The sequence below is a fragment of the Calliphora vicina genome, chromosome 3 (assembly GCF_958450345.1).
Source record: "Calliphora vicina chromosome 3, idCalVici1.1, whole genome shotgun sequence".
Lineage (NCBI taxonomy): Eukaryota > Metazoa > Arthropoda > Insecta > Diptera > Calliphoridae > Calliphora > Calliphora vicina.
Genome location: NC_088782.1, coordinates 106,009,531 through 106,034,206, shown reverse-complemented (window position 1 = coordinate 106,034,206; position 24,676 = coordinate 106,009,531). Strand labels below are relative to the sequence as shown.

General features: G+C 31.9%; 1 protein-coding gene across 1 annotated transcript in view; it reads right to left on the bottom strand.

Annotated features, from left to right (window-relative positions):
- Window positions 1-218: 218 nt before the first annotated feature.
- The window catches only part of LOC135955227 (uncharacterized), a 518,015-nt gene continuing 493,557 nt past the window's right edge, over window positions 219-24,676 (bottom strand). The window contains exon 4 of the mRNA XM_065505555.1: window positions 219-2,716. Within this exon, the coding sequence (XP_065361627.1) occupies window positions 426-2,716 (2,291 nt within the window). The 3' untranslated portion in view covers window positions 219-425. The remainder of the gene's footprint in view (window positions 2,717-24,676) is intronic.

Here is a 24,676-nt window from a genome sequence, read left to right as displayed (position 1 = left end):
TTATAAACAAGTGTATTAACATGTCTATAAACAAGTTTATAAACAAGTTTATAACAGTTTATAAACAAGTTTATAACAATTTATAACAGTTTATAACAAGTTTTATAAGCAAGTCTATAAACATGTTTATAAACAAGTTTATAAAATTTTAAAACTAACTTTATAACAGTTTATAAACAACTTTATAACAGTTTATAAACAAGTCTATAAACAAGTTTATAACACTTTATAACAGTTTATAAACTAGATTATAAATAAGTTTATAAACCTGGTACCTTGCTTGAATTTAAACTGTTATAATCTTACCCTGGCCCTTTAAAATTCCCATACAATCACTTTACATCTAAAATCTCGTGCCTAATATCTTTCTACGTCTCTTCGCGGCTCTGTCCATTTAAGGTTAAACCAGTTCCACATATCACATCTTACACCGTCATTACGGTATTAGTCGAATTTTGACTAAGACTTGTCTCCGAATTCGGTATGCTCGAATACATCTTCTTGCGATTCTTGGTATGACGTATAATCAAACCCAAAGAAATACACAAGAGGGAACCTATAAATAATACAATCATGACCACATAATCGATTTCATCGAAAATAATGCGCATTTGATTTTGGGTGCTGGGTGTACGTTCTTCAGTGTTGAAATCACCATAAGGTTGATACAAAGGTTTTAGAGGTTCGGGAGCTGTGGTAGTTGAAGATAATGTAGATTCTTCCCAAATGGAGGATGCTGCAGTTACTGAAGTTGTAGAGTCGTCTTGGTTGGTGGAAAAGGGTGAAGAAGTTGTTGAGGTGGAGGAGGATGATGAGTAGGCTTGTTGTGTTGAGGTTTCAGTTGAAGTTGAGTCTAGGGGAGTATTTGTTGTTGTCTTAGGTAATGTAGGAGATGAGATCGTGTTAATGCTGGAGCTAGATTCTTGAGACTCAGAGGATTCGGTGGCCGCTGAAGTTGAGTATGAAATTGAGTAAGCCGCTGTAGTTTCGGGTGGTTGATAAGTAGTAGTAGAAATATGATTGTTCTCCGAGGAGGATTCTAAGGCTTTAGTAGTTTCAAAATCTATAGGAGCAGCAGTGGTGGAAACTGTGGATGACAGCATGTCTCCTGCAATGCTGGATGATTCTTCAATATAGTTAGCAGAAGTGGTGGTCAGATTTTCTTCTGTTGTATTTGTTATAGAACTTTCAGGGGCGGTTGTCTCTTCTGAGGTACTTTCTTCTGGAGTTTCAGTTGTTGTTTTGGTTACACTAGTATCAGGCGATGTTACAACTTCCTCTGTAGTACTAACAGTTGAGGAGAGATCTTGTTCAATTTCCATCATAACTTTAGATTTCGTCTCTTCTGTAATTGTACTTTCAGTTGTGGAATAATCTTCATCTAGTTCCTGTACGATTTGGGCAACTTCTGTAGTTGAGCTATTAGTAGGTAAAGGTACTTCTACTATAGTGTAGGAATCTGCTGTGGAAGTCTCAAGAGAAGAATCTAGTGCAGCTTTTGGAACATTTGTTGAGGTCTCGAGAGAAGAATCTTCTGCAGATTTTGGCACTTCTGTTGAAGTCTCAAGCGAAGAATGTAGATTCTGTTCTACAGCAGATATTGGCTGTTCTGTGGAGGTTTTATTTTCTAAAACCGAAATCAAAGTTGAGTTTATTACTGATTTTGGCACTGAAACAAACGTTTCATTTTCTGTATTTGATGAACTGTGCATAAGAAGATCTTCAGTTTCTGGCTTGAAAGTAGAATAAATTTCTTCTAAAGTCTCATGGTTAATGAAAACAGTTGAAGATTCCTTTAATTCCAATTCGGGAGAAGTTGTTTGGCTTTCATTAATTATGGAATCATCGATCACCGGGAAGTTGGAATTGTCTATAAAAATGGTCGAATTATGATCTTCGTTTAATTTAATTATAGGAGTATCAATGGTGGTCGATTCTGTGGCATATTCCTCTGCCACATCTTCAATGTCTTCTGCATTATTGTGTACAATTTCTGGTCTTTCATCTGTTTCATCATCATCTAAACACGTGGGACAACATTCGTCCTCAAGCGTTGTGGTATGTTTACAAGCCAACTTGGGACAACCGGGTATAACACATCTTCTATCGCCTTGCTTACATGAACAACTAGTACAGCTGCCTTCTTTCCAAAATGCCCCATTCATCATGGGCTTTTGTAAGTACTCAGAGTAACAATTTTGTAAAATTTCCTCTTCGGGACAAATCTGCATACACAATTCACTCTCCCCAAAGCAGGAACATTTTGTACATTTACTTGTCCACCATGATTGCTTGACACCCAATTTACACTCCTCCTTTTTGACACATTTGTAGATGGAGCAACAATTGCCCGGTACTCCCTGGCCTTCGTGAACTTCTATGGCCACATGACCTTCAGCACATTTGGGCACATTTTCACATGTATTGCAGACACATTTCTGGTCATCACAACATCTTTCGATTTCTTCTTGAAAGAAGACCTCTCGTTTTTGTCTCTCTTTTAGAATGTGTTGGGGCAAGTGTGTGTCGTGTAGTTCAACTTCGGGTGGCAATTCCTCAAAATGACCGATTTCTTCTATAAAGGGATCGTGACCTAACAGCTCATCGTCATAGTCTTCAAAGTCTTCATCCTCATCGTCGAGTGAGGATTTGAGGTAACTGTCCGCTGGACATTTTGTGGGACATTGTATGTGTGTGCAGTGTAGATCATTCGAATCTGAAAGGAGAAGAAGGTGTACAAATTTGTTAGAATATTTATGAAAATCTTGTACAGAGAGGGGGGATAAAGAGAAATCTCACAGCCTGAAAATACAAATCATAATAATTATGAAACAAGTCGGGAGGCGTCTACATAAAGTCTGCACGGCAGCTAGACTTCCATTCTCAGAATCGAGTGTGTTTAAATTAGATAAGATTTAGTTTCTATCAATTTATTTGCTTTGATTTATTTAATTCAAATCATCTACTTGTTTTCAAATCCCTTAAAGCTTTAATCATACAAAACCAAAAAAACCTTAAACTAATGTGTGTATCCTTAGCTGTTGCAAAACTCTCTAATGCAATTACTATTAACCACAAAATTTATATAAATATATCAGCAATCAGATTACAAACAAACGAAAATCAATATGCCTTAGAGTCATAATTATGTCTGTGTGTTTAAACCATCAAATGTCATCAGAAATTTTCCCACATTAATGTCAACAACTAACTGGCATTTAACCCATAATGCAGCAAATAGCAATCATAATTTGGAGTGACTGGCTACATGAGCTTCTACATACAACAGCACCACTAGGAAGGAGCTGGTGTCAGTGTGTAAGTATTTGTTATATATAGAATACAAAAAAAAAAGGATCTGCAATCCAAAAAGCTTAAAGGCATTTAAGCTACAAAATGCCGCAACTTAAACAGAGAGCACAGCTAGCGACATAAAAATAAACACTCGTAGTAACCCAAAGACATATATTGACACAGAATCATAGAGTAAAATAAGTAAAAGTGCTCTATAAAGATATTTGTATGTAACGACTTTTATATACACTTCATTTTAAAATAGAAAGTATGATATAATTTGGTATAGTCTAGCTCATAGTCTAGTTTATAGTCAATTTCATAGTCTAGTTCACAGTCCAGTTCATAGTCTTCTTCATAGGCTAGTTCATAGTCCAGCGCATAGTCCTCTTCATAGCCTAGATCATAGTCTAGATTATAGTCTAGTGCATAGTCTAGTTTTTAGTCTAGTTCACAGTCTTCTTCATAGCCTAGTTCGTAGTCTTCATAGTCTAGTTCACAGTCCTCTTCATGGTCTAGTTCATAGTCTAGTTGATATTCCAGTTCGTAGTCTAGATGATAGTCTATTTCATAGTCTAGATCATGGTTTAGTTCATAGTCTAGCTCATAGTCTAGTTCACAGTCTATTTCATAGTCTAGTTCATAGTCTATTTCATAGTCTAGTTCATAGTCTAGTTCATAGTCTAGTTCGCAGTCTTCTTCATAGTCTAGCTCATAGTCCAGTTCATAGTCTTCTTCATAGCCTAGTTCGTAGTCTAGATCATAGTCTAGTTCATAGTCTAGTTCTTAGTCTAGTTCACAGTTTTCTTTATAGTCTAGTTCATAGTCTAGATCATAGTCTCGATCACAGTCTAGTTCACAGTCTATTTCATACTCTTGTTCATAGTCTAGTTCACAATCTAGATCATAGTCTAGTTCAAAGTCTTCTTCATAGTCTAGTTCATAGTCCATTTCATAGTCTAGATCATAGTCCAGTTCATAGTCGAGCTCATAGTCCAGTTCATAGTCTTCTTCATAGCCTAGTTCGTAGTCTAGATCATAGTCTAGTTCATAGTCTAGTTCTATTTCATAGTCAAGTTCATAGTCTAGTGCATAGTCTAGTTCATAGTCTAGTTCACAGTCTTCTTCATAGTCTTGTTCATAGTCTAGATCATAGTCTCGATCACAGTCTAGTTCATAGTCTATTTCATACTCCTGTTCATAGTCTAGTTCACAGTCTATATCATAGTCTAGTTCATAGTCTAGTTCATAGTCTAGTTCATAGTCTTCTTCATAGTCTAGTTCATAGTCCAGTTCATTGTCTAGTTCATAGTTCAGTTCATAGTCTTCTTCACAGCCTAGTTCGTAGTCTAGATCATAGTCTAGTTCATAGTCTAGTTCTTAATCTAGTTCACAGTCTGCTTTATAGTCTAGTTCATAGTCCAGTTCATAGTCTAGCTCATAGTCGAGTTCATAGTCTTCTTCATACCCTAGTTAGTAGTCTAGATCATAGCCTAGTTCACAGTCTTCTTTATAGTCTAGTTCATAGTCTAGTTCTATTTCATAGTCAAGTTCATAGTCAAGTTCATAGTCTAGTTCATAGTCTAGTTCATAGTCTAGTTCATAGTCTAGCTGATAGTCCAGTTCATAGTCTAGTTCGTAGTCTAGATCATATTCTAGACCATAGTTCAGTTCATAGTCTTCTTCATAGCCTAGTTCGTAGTCTTGATCATAGTCTAGTTCACAGTCTTCTTCATAGTCTAGTTCATAGTCTAGTTCATAGTCTAGTTCATAGTCTAGTTGATAGTCCAGTTCATAGTCTAGTTCATAATCTAGTTCACAGTCTGCTTTATAGTCTAGTTCACAGTCTAGATCATAGTCTAGTTCACAGTCTAGATCATAGTCTAGTTCATAGTCTAGTTCACAGTCTTCTTCAGTCCTGTTCATAGTCTCGATCGTAGTTTAGTTCACAGTCTATTTCATACTCTTGTTCATAGTCTAGTTCACAATCTAGATCATAGTCTAGGTCACAGTATTCTTCATAGTCTAGTTCATAGTCCAGTTCATATTCTAGTTCATAGTCTAGCTCATAGTCCAGTTCATAGTCTTCTTCATAGCCTAGTACGTAGTCTAGATCATAGTCCGGTTCAGAGTCTAGTTCTTAGTCTAGTCCATAGTCTAGTTCACAGTATTCTTCACAGTCTAGTTCATAATCCAGTTCATAGTCTAGTTGATAGTCCAGTTCATAGTCTAGTTCGTAGTCTAGATCATATTCTAGACCATAGTTCAGTTCATAGTCTTCTTCATAGCCTAGTTCGTAGTCTTGATCATAGTCTAGTTCACAGTCTTCTTCATAGTCTAGTTCACAGTCTATTTCATACTCTTGTTCATAGTCTAGTTCACAATCTAGATCATAGTCTAGGTCACAGTATTCTTCATAGTCTAGTTCATAGTCCAGTTCATATTCTAGTTCATAGTCTAGCTCATAGTCCAGTTCATAGTCTTCTTCATAGCCTAGTACGTAGTCTAGATCATAGTCCGGTTCAGAGTCTAGTTCTTAGTCTAGTCCATAGTCTAGTTCACAGTATTCTTCACAGTCTAGTTCATAATCCAGTTCATAGTCTAGTTCATAGTCTAGTTCATAGTCTAGTTCGCAGTCTTCTTCATAGTCTAGCTCATAGTCCAGTTCATAGTCTTCTTCATAGCCTAGTTCGTAGTCTAGATCATAGTCTAGTTCATAGTCTAGTTCTTAGTCTAGTTCACAGTTTTCTTTATAGTCTAGTTCATAGTCTAGATCATAGTCTCGATCACAGTCTAGTTCACAGTCTATTTCATACTCTTGTTCATAGTCTAGTTCACAATCTAGATCATAGTCTAGTTCAAAGTCTTCTTCATAGTCTAGTTCATAGTCCATTTCATAGTCTAGATCATAGTCCAGTTCATAGTCGAGCTCATAGTCCAGTTCATAGTCTTCTTCATAGCCTAGTTCGTAGTCTAGATCATAGTCTAGTTCATAGTCTAGTTCTATTTCATAGTCAAGTTCATAGTCTAGTGCATAGTCTAGTTCATAGTCTAGTTCACAGTCTTCTTCATAGTCTTGTTCATAGTCTAGATCATAGTCTCGATCACAGTCTAGTTCATAGTCTATTTCATACTCCTGTTCATAGTCTAGTTCACAGTCTATATCATAGTCTAGTTCATAGTCTAGTTCATAGTCTTCTTCATAGTCTAGTTCATAGTCCAGTTCATTGTCTAGTTCATAGTTCAGTTCATAGTCTTCTTCACAGCCTAGTTCGTAGTCTAGATCATAGTCTAGTTCATAGTCTAGTTCTTAATCTAGTTCACAGTCTGCTTTATAGTCTAGTTCATAGTCCAGTTCATAGTCTAGCTCATAGTCGAGTTCATAGTCTTCTTCATACCCTAGTTAGTAGTCTAGATCATAGCCTAGTTCACAGTCTTCTTTATAGTCTAGTTCATAGTCTAGTTCTATTTCATAGTCAAGTTCATAGTCTAGTGCATAGTCTAGTTCATAGTCTAGTTCATAGTCTAGTTCATAGTCTAGCTGATAGTCCAGTTCATAGTCTAGTTCGTAGTCTAGATCATATTCTAGACCATAGTTCAGTTCATAGTCTTCTTCATAGCCTAGTTCGTAGTCTTGATCATAGTCTAGTTCACAGTCTTCTTCATAGTCTAGTTCATAGTCTAGTTCATAGTCTAGTTCATAGTCTAGTTGATAGTCCAGTTCATAGTCTAGTTCATAATCTAGTTCACAGTCTGCTTTATAGTCTAGTTCACAGTCTAGATCATAGTCTAGTTCACAGTCTAGATCATAGTCTAGTTCATAGTCTAGTTCACAGTCTTCTTCAGTCCTGTTCATAGTCTCGATCGTAGTTTAGTTCACAGTCTATTTCATACTCTTGTTCATAGTCTAGTTCACAATCTAGATCATAGTCTAGGTCACAGTATTCTTCATAGTCTAGTTCATAGTCCAGTTCATATTCTAGTTCATAGTCTAGCTCATAGTCCAGTTCATAGTCTTCTTCATAGCCTAGTACGTAGTCTAGATCATAGTCCGGCTCAGAGTCTAGTTCTTAGTCTAGTCCATAGTCTAGTTCACAGTATTCTTCACAGTCTAGTTCATAATCCAGTTCATAGTCTAGTTGATAGTCCAGTTCATAGTCTAGTTCGTAGTCTAGTTCATATTCTAGACCATAGTTTAGTTCATAGTCTTCTTCATAGCCTAGTTCGTAGTCTAGATCATAGTCTAATTCATTGTCTAGTTCTTAATCTAGTTCACAGTCTGCTTTATAGTCTAGTTCATAGTCCAGTTCAGAGTCTAGTGCATAGTCTAGTTCATAGTCTAGTTCACAGTCTTCTTCATAGTCCTGTTCATAGTCTAGATCATAGTCTCGATCGTAGTCTAGTTCACAGTCTATTTCATACTCTTGTTCATAGTCTAGTTCACAATCTAGATCATAGTCTAGTTCACAGTCTTCTTCATAGTCTAGTTCATAGTCCAGTTCATAGTCTAGTTCATAGTCCAGTGCATAGTCTAGTTCGTAGTCTAGATCATATTCTAGACCATAGTCTAGTTCATAGTCTATTCTATAGTCTACTTCATAGTCTAGTTCATTTTCTAGTTCATAGTCTTGTTCACAGTCTTCTTCATAGTCTAGTTCATAGTCAAGTTCACAGTCTTCTTCATAGTCTAGTTCATAATCCAGTTCATAGTCTAGTTGATAGTCCAGTTCATAGCCTAGTTCGTAGTCTAGACTAGATTATAGTCTAGTTCACAGTCTTCTTCATAGTCTAGTTCATAGTCTAGTTGATAGTCCAGTTCATAGTCTAGTTCGAAGTGTAGATCATATTCTAGACCATAGTCTAGTTCATAGTCTATTTCATAGTCTACTTCATAGTCTAGTTCATTTTCTAGTTCATAGTCTTGTTCACAGTCTTCTTCATAGTCTAGTTCATAGTCTGGTTCATTTTCTAGTTCATAGTCAAGTTCACAGTCTTCTTCATAGTCTAGTTCATAGTATATTTCATAGTCTAGTTCATAGTCTAGTTCATAGTCTAGTTCATTTTCTAGTTCATAGTCTTCTTCATGGTTTAGTTCATAGTCCAGTTCATAGTCTAATTAATAGTCTAGTTCATAGTCTAGTTCACAGTCCTCTTCATGGTCTAGTTCATAGTCTGGTTAATAGTCCAGTTCATAGCCTAGTTCGTAGTCTAGATGATAGTCTAGTTCATAGTCTAGTTCATTTTCTAGTTCATTTTCTAGTTCATAGTCTGGTTCACAGTCTTCTTCATAGTCTAGTTCATAGTCCAGTTCATAGTCTAGTTCATAGTCTAGTTCATAGTCTAGTTCACAGTCCTCTTCATGGTCTAGTTCATAGTCCAGTTCATAGTCTAGTTAATAGTCCAGTTCATAGCCTAGTTCGTAGTCTAGATGATAGTCTATTTCATAGTCTACTTCATAGTCTAGTTCATAGTCTCGTGCATAGTCTTGTTCATAGTCTAGTTCGTAGTCCTTTTCATAGTCCTTTTCATAGTCTAGTTCATAGTTTAGTTCGTCTAGTCTTTTTTTACCTTCTGCTTGAAATTGTTAATAGTCCTATAATTCAAACTTCTGAAATAAATTTTGCAAGGTTTGTCATTGATGTAGGTTATAAAAGCTGCAAGTGTTTTTACTGTCACCATAAATGTACAAAATTCTAAAAGTTGAAAATTAACATGAACTGAAAGAATCGATGGATGTATAGATGCAGACAGGCCGGCAATGATACAGCAAAGCTAAAGTTTAGCAAGCAGTTAGCAGCAAGAGTAAAAATAATGTTTTGGAAAAATTTGGCGCCAACAAAATATCAACATATTAACAGGAAATACATATTTATTCTAGGAATTTGTTGTTGGCTTTGTTGCTACAGCCGCAGTCACAGTAACAACATGATGAACATGAAAATCATGATGGCGACGATGACGGCAATGATGATTTAAATGATGACAATCATCAATGTCTATCAGCAGGCTCATAATTGTCATTTTCATCAATGCGACAAATTTCGTTTCGTTTTTGCCACTCTACAAACAGCCGCTGTTTAGGCGGCTTCTGTTGACGCTTCAGTCATTTTATTTGTTTTATATTTTAGCATACTCTGCCTTATAACATCTACACTTTCACAGTTTTCTTTATAGTCTAGTTCATAGTCTAGATCATAGTCTCGATCACAGTCTAGTTCACAGTCTATTTCATACTCTTGTTCATAGTCTAGTTCACAATCTAGATCATAGTCTAGTTCAAAGTCTTCTTCATAGTCTAGTTCATAGTCCATTTCATAGTCTAGATCATAGTCCAGTTCATAGTCGAGCTCATAGTCCAGTTCATAGTCTTCTTCATAGCCTAGTTCGTAGTCTAGATCATAGTCTAGTTCATAGTCTAGTTCTATTTCATAGTCAAGTTCATAGTCTAGTGCATAGTCTAGTTCATAGTCTAGTTCACAGTCTTCTTCATAGTCTTGTTCATAGTCTAGATCATAGTCTCGATCACAGTCTAGTTCATAGTCTATTTCATACTCCTGTTCATAGTCTAGTTCACAGTCTATATCATAGTCTAGTTCATAGTCTAGTTCATAGTCTAGTTCATAGTCTTCTTCATAGTCTAGTTCATAGTCCAGTTCATTGTCTAGTTCATAGTTCAGTTCATAGTCTTCTTCACAGCCTAGTTCGTAGTCTAGATCATAGTCTAGTTCATAGTCTAGTTCTTAATCTAGTTCACAGTCTGCTTTATAGTCTAGTTCATAGTCCAGTTCATAGTCTAGCTCATAGTCGAGTTCATAGTCTTCTTCATACCCTAGTTAGTAGTCTAGATCATAGCCTAGTTCACAGTCTTCTTTATAGTCTAGTTCATAGTCTAGTTCTATTTCATAGTCAAGTTCATAGTCAAGTTCATAGTCTAGTTCATAGTCTAGTTCATAGTCTAGTTCATAGTCTAGCTGATAGTCCAGTTCATAGTCTAGTTCGTAGTCTAGATCATATTCTAGACCATAGTTCAGTTCATAGTCTTCTTCATAGCCTAGTTCGTAGTCTTGATCATAGTCTAGTTCACAGTCTTCTTCATAGTCTAGTTCATAGTCTAGTTCATAGTCTAGTTCATAGTCTAGTTGATAGTCCAGTTCATAGTCTAGTTCATAATCTAGTTCACAGTCTGCTTTATAGTCTAGTTCACAGTCTAGATCATAGTCTAGTTCACAGTCTAGATCATAGTCTAGTTCATAGTCTAGTTCACAGTCTTCTTCAGTCCTGTTCATAGTCTCGATCGTAGTTTAGTTCACAGTCTATTTCATACTCTTGTTCATAGTCTAGTTCACAATCTAGATCATAGTCTAGGTCACAGTATTCTTCATAGTCTAGTTCATAGTCCAGTTCATATTCTAGTTCATAGTCTAGCTCATAGTCCAGTTCATAGTCTTCTTCATAGCCTAGTACGTAGTCTAGATCATAGTCCGGTTCAGAGTCTAGTTCTTAGTCTAGTCCATAGTCTAGTTCACAGTATTCTTCACAGTCTAGTTCATAATCCAGTTCATAGTCTAGTTGATAGTCCAGTTCATAGTCTAGTTCGTAGTCTAGATCATATTCTAGACCATAGTTCAGTTCATAGTCTTCTTCATAGCCTAGTTCGTAGTCTTGATCATAGTCTAGTTCACAGTCTTCTTCATAGTCTAGTTCACAGTCTATTTCATACTCTTGTTCATAGTCTAGATCATAGTCTCGATCACAGTCTAGTTCACAGTCTATTTCATACTCTTGTTCATAGTCTAGTTCACAATCTAGATCATAGTCTAGTTCAAAGTCTTCTTCATAGTCTAGTTCATAGTCCATTTCATAGTCTAGATCATAGTCCAGTTCATAGTCGAGCTCATAGTCCAGTTCATAGTCTTCTTCATAGCCTAGTTCGTAGTCTAGATCATAGTCTAGTTCATAGTCTAGTTCTATTTCATAGTCAAGTTCATAGTCTAGTGCATAGTCTAGTTCATAGTCTAGTTCACAGTCTTCTTCATAGTCTTGTTCATAGTCTAGATCATAGTCTCGATCACAGTCTAGTTCATAGTCTATTTCATACTCCTGTTCATAGTCTAGTTCACAGTCTATATCATAGTCTAGTTCATAGTCTAGTTCATAGTCTAGTTCATAGTCTTCTTCATAGTCTAGTTCATAGTCCAGTTCATTGTCTAGTTCATAGTTCAGTTCATAGTCTTCTTCACAGCCTAGTTCGTAGTCTAGATCATAGTCTAGTTCATAGTCTAGTTCTTAATCTAGTTCACAGTCTGCTTTATAGTCTAGTTCATAGTCCAGTTCATAGTCTAGCTCATAGTCGAGTTCATAGTCTTCTTCATACCCTAGTTAGTAGTCTAGATCATAGCCTAGTTCACAGTCTTCTTTATAGTCTAGTTCATAGTCTAGTTCTATTTCATAGTCAAGTTCATAGTCTAGTGCATAGTCTAGTTCATAGTCTAGTTCATAGTCTAGTTCATAGTCTAGCTGATAGTCCAGTTCATAGTCTAGTTCGTAGTCTAGATCATATTCTAGACCATAGTTCAGTTCATAGTCTTCTTCATAGCCTAGTTCGTAGTCTTGATCATAGTCTAGTTCACAGTCTTCTTCATAGTCTAGTTCATAGTCTAGTTCATAGTCTAGTTCATAGTCTAGTTGATAGTCCAGTTCATAGTCTAGTTCATAATCTAGTTCACAGTCTGCTTTATAGTCTAGTTCACAGTCTAGATCATAGTCTAGTTCACAGTCTAGATCATAGTCTAGTTCATAGTCTAGTTCACAGTCTTCTTCAGTCCTGTTCATAGTCTCGATCGTAGTTTAGTTCACAGTCTATTTCATACTCTTGTTCATAGTCTAGTTCACAATCTAGATCATAGTCTAGGTCACAGTATTCTTCATAGTCTAGTTCATAGTCCAGTTCATATTCTAGTTCATAGTCTAGCTCATAGTCCAGTTCATAGTCTTCTTCATAGCCTAGTACGTAGTCTAGATCATAGTCCGGCTCAGAGTCTAGTTCTTAGTCTAGTCCATAGTCTAGTTCACAGTATTCTTCACAGTCTAGTTCATAATCCAGTTCATAGTCTAGTTGATAGTCCAGTTCATAGTCTAGTTCGTAGTCTAGTTCATATTCTAGACCATAGTTTAGTTCATAGTCTTCTTCATAGCCTAGTTCGTAGTCTAGATCATAGTCTAATTCATTGTCTAGTTCTTAATCTAGTTCACAGTCTGCTTTATAGTCTAGTTCATAGTCCAGTTCAGAGTCTAGTGCATAGTCTAGTTCATAGTCTAGTTCACAGTCTTCTTCATAGTCCTGTTCATAGTCTAGATCATAGTCTCGATCGTAGTCTAGTTCACAGTCTATTTCATACTCTTGTTCATAGTCTAGTTCACAATCTAGATCATAGTCTAGTTCACAGTCTTCTTCATAGTCTAGTTCATAGTCCAGTTCATAGTCTAGTTCATAGTCCAGTTCATAGTCTAGTTCGTAGTCTAGATCATATTCTAGACCATAGTCTAGTTCATAGTCTATTCTATAGTCTACTTCATAGTCTAGTTCATTTTCCAGTTCATAGTCTTGTTCACAGTCTTCTTCATAGTCTAGTTCATAGTCAAGTTCACAGTCTTCTTCATAGTCTAGTTCATAATCCAGTTCATAGTCTAGTTGATAGTCCAGTTCATAGCCTAGTTCGTAGTCTAGACTAGATTATAGTCTAGTTCATAGTCTAGTTCACAGTCTTCTTCATAGTCTAGTTCATAGTCTAGTTGATAGTCCAGTTCATAGTCTAGTTCGAAGTGTAGATCATATTCTAGACCATAGTCTAGTTCATAGTCTATTTCATAGTCTACTTCATAGTCTAGTTCATTTTCTAGTTCATAGTCTTGTTCACAGTCTTCTTCATAGTCTAGTTCATAGTCTGGTTCATTTTCTAGTTCATAGTCAAGTTCACAGTCTTCTTCATAGTCTAGTTCATAGTATATTTCATAGTCTAGTTCATAGTCTAGTTCATAGTCTAGTTCATTTTCTAGTTCATAGTCTTCTTCATGGTTTAGTTCATAGTCCAGTTCATAGTCTAATTAATAGTCTAGTTCATAGTCTAGTTCACAGTCCTCTTCATGGTCTAGTTCATAGTCTGGTTAATAGTCCAGTTCATAGCCTAGTTCGTAGTCTAGATGATAGTCTAGTTCATAGTCTAGTTCATTTTCTAGTTCATTTTCTAGTTCATAGTCTGGTTCACAGTCTTCTTCATAGTCTAGTTCATAGTCCAGTTCATAGTCTAGTTCATAGTCTAGTTCATAGTCTAGTTCACAGTCCTCTTCATGGTCTAGTTCATAGTCCAGTTCATAGTCTAGTTAATAGTCCAGTTCATAGCCTAGTTCGTAGTCTAGATGATAGTCTATTTCATAGTCTACTTCATAGTCTAGTTCATAGTCTCGTGCATAGTCTTGTTCATAGTCTAGTTCGTAGTCCTTTTCATAGTCCTTTTCATAGTCTAGTTCATAGTTTAGTTCGTCTAGTCTTTTTTTACCTTCTGCTTGAAATTGTTAATAGTCCTATAATTCAAACTTCTGAAATAAATTTTGCAAGGTTTGTCATTGATGTAGGTTATAAAAGCTGCAAGTGTTTTTACTGTCACCATAAATGTACAAAATTCTAAAAGTTGAAAATTAACATGAACTGAAAGAATCGATGGATGTATAGATGCAGACAGGCCGGCAATGATACAGCAAAGCTAAAGTTTAGCAAGCAGTTAGCAGCAAGAGTAAAAATAATGTTTTGGAAAAATTTGGCGCCAACAAAATATCAACATATTAACAGGAAATACATATTTATTCTAGGAATTTGTTGTTGGCTTTGTTGCTACAGCCGCAGTCACAGTAACAACATGATGAACATGAAAATCATGATGGCGACGATGACGGCAATGATGATTTAAATGATGACAATCATCAATGTCTATCAGCAGGCTCATAATTGTCATTTTCATCAATGCGACAAATTTCGTTTCGTTTTTGCCACTCTACAAACAGCCGCTGTTTAGGCGGCTTCTGTTGACGCTTCAGTCATTTTATTTGTTTTATATTTTAGCATACTCTGCCTTATAACATCTACACTTTAAAGGTTTTTTTTTTGGGGGGGGGGGGGTTATAAATTGACATTTGGAGTAAGTGATGTGGTTGCAGCAGTGAATTTTGCCCGTTGCATATTATCACAATATTCAGTTTTTGTTTTTCTTCGTTATATTTTTTGGTTTGAAAATGGTTAATCAAATATTTGTATGATATTTTAGTGGATAAATGGTTGTGTTGTTTATGATGGATTTCTTGTACAACAGCCATCCATCCATCTAGCTTTCCATTTGTAGTTAAATATGGTTTGTGTAAAATATTTACTTTATGGTTTTTTTTATTTAACCCAACATCAAAGCTAAAGCTTTTTGTGTGGCAAAATAAGACAAAACTAACAAATAAATTTTGAAATTATTTGCTTTTGAGTGCAAAATGTATTAGAGAGGTTTTTTTTTGGAAACATTGAAGTGAATTTTTTGTTTGAAACATATTTTTTTGTGTAACAAATTTGTAAAATGTTGATTGAACTAAGGGGTTTTATAATATTTACAAATTGAACAAAAAACATTTTAGTTTGGGAATATGTTTTAGAAATTTAGTTTTAGGTTAGTTTTAGTTAATAAATAAAATAATTGCTGTAAAATGGCAGGAGAAAGTGTAAGTGAATTTAAAAAAAATAAACTAATAGTATTCAATTCCAAAGCTTTTAGGAGCTTAATAACTTTAAGTTATATCAGAGAGAAAGAGCGACAAAGAGGGACAAATGCTAAAATTCTTTTTTCCATAATTCAATCTTTAAAGTCTCATTCATCAAGTTTTTCTCAAATTTTTTTTGTAGATCCTTCATTTCAGTCAGTTATTTTTTTTGCTATCTATCACTTATTCTTTACCCTTACATCCATCATAGCTAAAGGGAACTACAATAAATTTTTCACTTCAGTGAACGTTGGCAACAACTCATGTTTTCTGCCAAAAAAAATAAAAAAATAAACAGCCATTTCTCGAAACTACTATAAAGTTGGTATTTCTCATCTCATTCTTGTCCATTCATTCGGCCATGTCATTGAAACTCAATTTTAAATCAAGTTGAAATTTCATCTTTTGAATTTTTCGTTGTGTTTTTTTTTTGTTTGTCTGATGCATTCTTTTCTCGTTGTTATAAACTGAAGCGAAATATACAGGGGATGTATTTGGTTTGCTACATAGAGGTCAATTAGCTGGAACTATAATAAGATTTACTTTCAAGGGTTAATTACAGAAAAGAGGCGTGGCTGATTGTATAGAAAATATGTTAAAATTATCTCAAATTTTATTTGAAATTACTTTTTTTAACCACTTCCTTTGGAATTAGTCGTCATTAAAACAAATAATTCTTTTCTTCAAATCTCGATTATATTAACAGCAGTTACATTCCGATTCCTTATAGCCCAAATACAATATGCATTTTGCACAAAACTAAAATCTAATGTTGTCAGTCATGCATTTGCGTTTCAGCATTCCATGGACAACATACAAATTGCATAAGACTTATTGTGGTTTTGTTTTTGTTGCCGGAATATGCACGGATGTAGGTCTGTCTGTCTGTATGTACAATGAACAAGGGAGTTCAAACTAAAAAATTATAAAGACCACCACCATTTGTGTGTATGGCCTAGTGGCCATAGTCAAGGCGAAATAATTATTGGAAAGCAGAGGGTTTCGAAAAGAAGTGAAATGCAAAATACAAACATTTTCATTAACATTATAGATATTGCGTTTTAATCGGCTCAGTAGTTTTGGAGTTATATTAACAAAATAAAGCAAAAAAATATATTTTTTACGTGGGAATTGCAAATTTTGTGAAAATGAGCGAATTCACTTAATTGTGAATAAATTCGAAATTAATCAATAGATTTTTATGATCGATATCTCATTTTGTTGCTATTACATGTCGCTTTACAATAAAGTAATAAATCGGAACAATTTTTGGCGTTTTTGATTTTTCATGATTTTTTTAAAACAAAAAAATTTGCATTTTTACATAAAAAAATTTATTTTTTGCTTCAATTAGTTATTATAACTCCGAAACTAGTGAGCCGATTAAAACGCATTATATACGTGAAAATTTGTACATAGCATGGGGAAACTGTTTTCGAAATTCAATCATACAGAAGAAGAACATTAACTATTAAATTTTATGTATATCAAACAAAAAAACGAAAATTTTGTGAAAATGAGCGAATTCTCTTAATTGTGAATAAATTTGAAAAGAATCCAATGATTTTTATCACCGATATCTCATTTTGTTGCTATTACATGTAGCTTTGCGATAAAGTAATAAATTTGTACAATTTTTGCCGTTTTCCATTTTTCATGATTTTTTTAAAACAAAAAAAATTTTATTTTCACGAAAAAAAATATATTTTTTGCTTCAATTTGTTACTATAACTCCGAAACTAGCGAGCCGATTGAAATTCAATATATATGTGAAAATTTGTACTTAACATGGAGAAAATGTTTTCAGAATTCAATCTATCGAAAGAAGAACATTAACTACTGAATTTTATGTATATCAAACAGAAAACTAAAATTTTGTGAAAATGAGCGAATTCACTTAATTGTGAATAAATTCGAAACTAATCCTCGATTTTTATTGTCGTTAACTTATTTTGTTCCTATTACATGTGACTTTGCGATAAAGCAATAATTGTGAACAATTTTTGCAGTTTTCGATTTTTTCATGATTTTTTTAAAACAAAAAATTAGTTATTTTCCATTAAAAATATATTTTTTGCTTCAATTTGTTATTATAACTCCGAAACTAGTTAGCCGATTGAAACGCAATATATATGTGAAAATTGCTACGTAGTATAAGGAAATCGTTTTCCAAATTCAATCAATCGAAAAAACAATTTTAATTACTCAATTTTATGTATATCTAACAAAAAAGTAAAATTTTTTGAAAATGAGCGAATTAACTTAATTGTGAATAAATTCGAAAATAATCCATCGATTTTCATGGTCGATAGCCCATTTTGTTGCTATCACACGTGGCTTTACAATAAAGCAATTAATCTGAAAAATGTTTGGAGTTCACGATTTTTCATGATTTTTTTAACACAAAAAATTTGTTATTAAAGTGTCTTTATTAAACTATCACACTTAAAGTGTCTTTATTAAACTATCACTTTTTTTGTGTTAACCTTTAATTATGTATTTCAATTCCCAGCGCAGTGACAATGGAACTGTGCAGCATTATGCTGTTTAGTTTAGAAAAAAAAATAAAAGCTAAACATATAAACGGCGAAACGGCAACAGTAAAGTCGTAATGATGGCGGTTGTAAATTCATCTACACATTTAACACATACATTTGACCAAAACACGCACATGTGTATGTAAAAGCAAACGCACACAGTATAAAAATAGTGCACGCATACATTTACAGGCCTTAAAAACAGTTTACATTTTACACAGGAAACGGAAATGACAACAGTTAACCGCTATTTTTATGTTATTATGCGGTTTCACTTGAACTCTCATTTACATGAGATTACACACAGACTCATCATATACTTGCTCATATGCTGGGTAGAGAAAGTCCTTGTTTTTACAGAGATGTTTGTCGGGTTAAAGCTTGTGTCGTTGTTTTACTGTTATTTCACTATCATAGAGACGTCAGTCGGCAGTTGACAAAACAGTTTGGTTAGTTGTTAGTTTGACTCTACGCGAACTGGCTTTTTATGGCCTTCTTATTTCAGCTTAACTTTCTATCTTGGGGTCTCTGGGTCTTTTGTTTTTTTTTTAAATGATTGCATGTGTAATGAGAGGTTATGTATGTGTAGTAGGGTGGCCTTTATTTGGAAAGGTCTAAATACATGTATGTCCTTGCCACTTCATGGTAAATTTATAAGTGAAAAAAAAAAATTATGACAAAAAAAATTTTTATTATAAAAAAATTGGGGTTAAACAATATTTTTTGAGATTCGACCGATTGATAGATTGTAATGGCCTTATATACGTGGCACAGTGGAGCAATTAGAGTTTTTTCGTTGCAAAATTCATATGTTTTGAATCAAATGAGATAATCCAAAAATTTAAAAGCCAAATTTTTGAAGCTTTTTAAACCACTACAGATTTTTGATATATTGTGGTTCCAGTACTACAAATATGGTCCAAATTTTAAAATATATTGTGGTTCCAGTGGTACAAATATGGTCCAAATTTTAAATTCTATGAAGAAGAAGTTTATTTTTAAAATATTTTTTTTGTAAAATTGTGAATTTTTTTAAACGTTCTTCACATAATTTAGAATAGTTTAGATTTACATAACCTTTAATTCATTTATATATTGCGTTTTAATAGAGTTATAATAAAAATTGAAGCAAAAAATATATTTTTTCGGGAAAATATCAAAATTTTTTGTTTTAAAAAAATCATGAAAAATCGAAAATGGTGGAAATTGATCCGATTTATTGCATTATCGCAAAGCCACTTATAATAGGAACAAAATGAGATATCGATCATAAAAATCAATGTATTCTTTTCGAATTTATTCACAATTAAGTGAATTCGCTCATATTCACAAAATTTTAGTTTTTGTTTGATATACATAAAATTTAATAGTTAATATTCATCTTTTGAATTATTGAATTTTTAAAACATTTTCCCCATGCTATGTAAACATTTTTACATATATAGTGCGTTTTAATCGGCTCAGTAGTTTCGAAGTTATAATAAAAAAATTTAAGCAACAAATATATTTTTTATGAGAAAATACCAAATTTTTTTGTTTTAAAAAAAAATGAAAAATCGAAAACGGTAGAAATTGTTAAATTTATTGCTTTATTGTAAAGCCACATGTAATAGCAACAAAATGAGATATCGATCATAAAAATCGATGGAGTCTTTTCGAATTTATTCACAATTAAGTGAATTCATTTTCCAAAAATTTTAGTTTTTTGTTTGATATACATAAAATTTAGTAGTTAGTGTACTTCTTTTGGATGACTGGATTTTGAAAATATTTTCCCCATGATTTATACAAATTTTCACATATATATTGTGTTTTAATCGGCTCAGTAGTTTCGAAGATATAATAACAAATTGAAGCAAAACATATATTTTTTTACAGGAAAATAGCAAAAATTTTTTTGTTTTAAATAAATCATGAAAAATCGAAAATGGCAAAAGATTTTCAGATTTATTGCTTTATCGCAAAGCCTCTTCTAATAGAAACCAAATGAGATATCGATCATAAAAATCAATGGATTCTTTTTGAGTTTATTCACAATTAAGTGTATTTTTTTAGTTTTTTCTTTGATATACATAAAATTTAGTAGTTAATTGAATTGATTGAATTTTGAAAAATCTTTCCATAGAATTGAAAAATTTTACCATTTTACCAATTGGGAAAAATATTTTTCAATAATAAAATAAATTTAAAAAAAAATTTTGAAAAAAAAACAATTTCGAAAAAAAAATTTTAAAATGTTGAATTTTTTTAAATTTTCAAACAATTTTGAAAAAAAATTTTAAAATGTTGTATTTTAAAGTACATATAATTTGGTGAAGGGTATATAAGATTCGGTACAGCCGAATATAGCTCTCATACTTGTTTTTTTTATTATTTTCTTAATTATTATTTTCTTAACAATAGAATCATGAAAAGAATGACGATCCCTTACCTAGTTTTCGAGATACTGTATCTGAAAGCGGACCAAATTATCTAAAAAAGGTCTGTTTTTTTGCAAACTAAAAATCAGTCAATTTAGAAGGACTATATATCTTCTGAACCAAAAATCTGATTATAATAAGAGTAGCATATTTGAAATCGTTGCACAATTTCCTGTAAAATAGGTTTATTCAATATTTTTTAGGGGCACATGAAATATACAGCAACTGAACATTAAAAATTCAAAAAACAATTTTGAAAAAAAAAAAAATTTTTAATTATTTTTGTTAAAAAAAATCGAGTTAAAAATATATATTTCCAAAAGTTTTTTTCACTAATAAATTAACTTTTTTTTCAAAATAGTTTTTTGAATTTTTTATGTTGAAATTTTTTTTTTAAATTTTCAAAATGTTTTGGTAAAAAAATATTTAAAATTTTTACTTTAAAGTATAAATTGGTGAAGGGTATATACGATTCAGCACATTCGAATATAGCTCTCTTACTTGTTTCATTTTATGTAACCTATAGCGTATGATTAATATTAATTTTGGATAATTTTACAAAAATCTTAATAAAATCCACAAATTTTAATCAAATTCAGTTTTTTATGATTCAAATTAAAGCTGTTATTTCAGCTCATTTTACTATAGAAAATCTGGATTGAAAAGCTTTTAACTAAATAATGGAAGCTCACACAAAGAAAACATGAAAAGGCAGAAGATTATTTCAAACTATACATAGTACCACCTCCTCCTATGAAACTACTTTTTGATTGTATTAAACGCCTAGTCTGTATCTTTACTGCAATAGATTTTATTTTCAGTTCATGGTTTAGATGAAGTAAAGTATTTAGTTTTGTAAATGAAAATTAATTTTCTCAAATTTTTCTATTCTTCTTAGAAAATCTTAACATTATTCAATCTATGTATGTAGAGCACATGGGGTTAATATAAGAAAAACCTTATGTGCTGTTTTTCTATAGCGAATGAGCGTTTTGAGTGGACGTTTTACATGTATTTTGTTTTTGTTACAATAACAAAACACATGTTAAATTTCCACTCAAAGTACTCGTTCGCTATAGAAAAACAGCACATTAATAAAATCTAGAGATTTTGAATAAATTCAGCTATTCAATTTAAAGTTATTATTAAAAGTCATATTAGTATGTATATAATTTTAGGAATAAAAAAATCAGAAATAAACTCAAATCATTGAAACTAAATATATAAGAATCCAGAGCAGATTACTTACAGCCACAAGTATTTCAAACTATTTAGAGTACCTCTTCCTATGCAACAATTTCAACTTTGTTTGAACAGAAGAAAATCAAAGTTTTTATTGGATTGTCATTTTAAAAGCCTGGTTTGTAGCTTTAACATAAGTGATTTTAATTTATGTTTTTATATTAAATGCAGTTAGTGTCTTCAGTTTTGTGAATTAATATTTAATTTTTTTAATTTCTATTTTCTTCTTTAAAAATTTTGCAATTATCAATTTATGAAACCTAGATCGTATGAGTAATATTAATTGCGGTAAATTTAACAAAAACCTTAATAAAATCTAGAGATTTTATACAAATTCAGCTATTTAATACTGAAACTATTCAACCCAGTAATTAGACTTTAGTTAACAAAAAAAAAAACTCACTACCCTCTAGATTACTTGGGGACACTAAAGTGACAATTGTCTCAATTTTGTTCAAATGGCAAAATTTTATCGTATGATTTTACCACTATTAAAGTAGTCGACTTTAGAGATGATAAAAAAAACTGACCCTGTTTGTGAGTATTCTTCTTCAATTATTAAAATGAAAGATGTGCAATTTTATATTTAATGTCCTCCTTTAGGCCTGTCAAGGTTGGGACTAGTTAACAATTTTATTTGATGAATTGAATAAATTTAATGATTCTACATAACCATTAAAGGCTAGAAGAATTTACCTTTATATAAAGTCCTGACAAATAATTTTCCAATTTTACTGCAACTAAAGAATCCTACAGTCCTTTCTCTATAACACCAAGAATCATAAAAATTTCACCATTTAAACATTACCATGAATTGCTACATACACAATACATAATTTAATTTTTTATTATCCTGCTTTTTATGACTATAAGTATTTCCCCTCTGTGTTTGCAGTCACATTGTTGGAGTTTTCTTTACAGCCCATTAAATAAAGAAAAACAAGCTTAAATATTCTGCATTCTTTGGTTGGTTCATACATTGCCATTGTGCCTTAATTTCCTGCACTAAATTGTTTGTAATTGTTGCATGAACAACATACGCAAAATATATTTAAAATATGTGCAACAGAGCGTATAAGTTATTTTAATTAATTCCTTCACTTTCTTGGAATATTATAAAAATAAACCTTTAGATTTTAGGGTGCTAGTGAAATTCCTTTTACATGGCTGTAGACAATTAATATATTTCACTAGTTTACATTAGATATCCTAGGTAATCTGGCATTGAGTTAATAGTTACTTTAGTGTCCCTAAGTAATGCAGAGGGTAGTGAGTTTTTTGTTTACTTAAGTTTAAATACTTGTTTGAATAGTTTCAATTATAAATAGCTTAATTTGTATAAAATGCCTAGATTTTATTAAGGTTTTTGTTAAATTTACCACAATTAATATTACTCATACGCTCTAGGTTTCATAAATTGAAAATTTAAAAATTTTTGAAGATGAAAACCAAAATTAAAAAAAATAAATTTTAATTCACAAAACTGAAGACACTAACTACATTTAATATATAATGATAAATTAAAATCTCTTGAGGTTCAGCTACAAACCGGACTTTTATAATGACAATAAAATAAAAACTTTGATTTTCTTTTGTTCAAACAAAGCTAAAGAAGTTTTATAAGAAGAAGTACTAAATAGTTTGAAATACATGTAACTCTAAGTAATCTGCTGCCTTCTCATGTATTTAATATTGAGTTTATTTGCCAACTTTTTATTTCAGAAATTCTATACTAATATGACTTGTAATTATGGCTTTAAATTGAATTGTAAATAACTGAATTTGTTTAAAATCTCTAGATTTAATTACGGTTTTTGTTATATTAACCTTATGTGCTCTACATTGAACAACATTAAGGTTTTTTAAGAAGTGTAGAAAAATTTGAGAAAATTACTTTTCAAAACTAAAGACTTTACTACATTTAGAGCATGAACTGAAAATAAATTCTATGAAAGTAAAGGCACAAACCAGGCATGGCAATAGAATCAAAACGTAGTTTGATAGAAGGAGGTACTTTGAATTGTTTGAAATAATAAATAATAATTTTCTGATGTTTTTTTGCGTGAATTTCAATTATTTGAGTGTAGTTCTTCAATTTTCAATCTTGATTTTCTATACTAACATGATCTGTAGTAACAGCTTTAATTTGAATTATAAATAGTTGAATTTGTTTAAAATTTGTGGATTTTATTAAGATTTTCGTAAAGTTATCCCAAATTAATATTAATCATACGCTCTAGGTTACATAAAATGAAAAAGTTAAAAATTTCGAAAATAAAAAGAAAAAATTGGGTGTATGAATATTTCATTGTTTTATATTAGATGAAGACTTTTACGCTACGAATTTTTTTTATATATCTCTTTAGGGAATAGAATTGCGAACTATTTTAACCGTAAATTTTCATATAACTGACCTTAACAGAATAAAAATTAACAATGAGCTTTCATTATAATCAGCCAGAATATTACTTGGGATCAGCTATCACACCGCCTCATTGTAATCTATCTTGGAGTCAATTGGAGTTCTAGTGTTATAGGAGGAAGTTATTGAGCCATGTTCAACATTTTTTTTAACTTTTCATAAAGCTTATATGTTATTTTGTTAACAGAACTATAGGGTTAGTTAAAATCAGCCACACATTCCTCCACATATGTTTATATTTGAGTGAGTGTTTTAAATTATATTTTTATATGTTTGCCGCTTTATGGTAAAATATTAAAAAAAAATAACAACTGTTAAAGCATGTGCTGCATTATGAATGTAATACTTTTGGTCAAATTATAATTTAATGCAGTGTATACGTAAGCAATGAAATTGCTTAATAAAAAGAATTAAAGTTTTTTCCCATGATTTTTTTGTAAATTTACATTAAACATGAAAATTTATGTTAAGAACTGTTAAACAGAAATAAATTAAGAGCAAAGTTCTTTTGCGTGCTGTAATATTTTATAATCATTTAAAGTATAATTCTGAAATTAATGATAGCTATGGTAATGTCTTATTAATACTTCTTTATTTTGAATGTTTATTTATTGTTTTTAAGACTAATAAAAAAAAATTAATTTTTAGTTGCAATTATTTGAGTTCTGTTCTCGAATTTTGTAACTTATTTTAATATACTAACCTGACCTGTAATATTAGCTTTAATTTGTATCAAAAATGGCTGAAATTGTTTAAAAACTGTGGATTTTATTAAGGTTTTTGTAATATTACCCGCAATTAATATTACTCATACGCTCTAGGTTACATAAAATGAAAAAAAGTTAAAATTTTCAAAGAAGAAAACCAAATTTAAAAGAAATTAATTTGAATTTACATATACAAAGATAGTAGCTACATTTAAAACATAAATTGAAATTAAAATTTTCTAAGGTGCCGAAACAGATAGG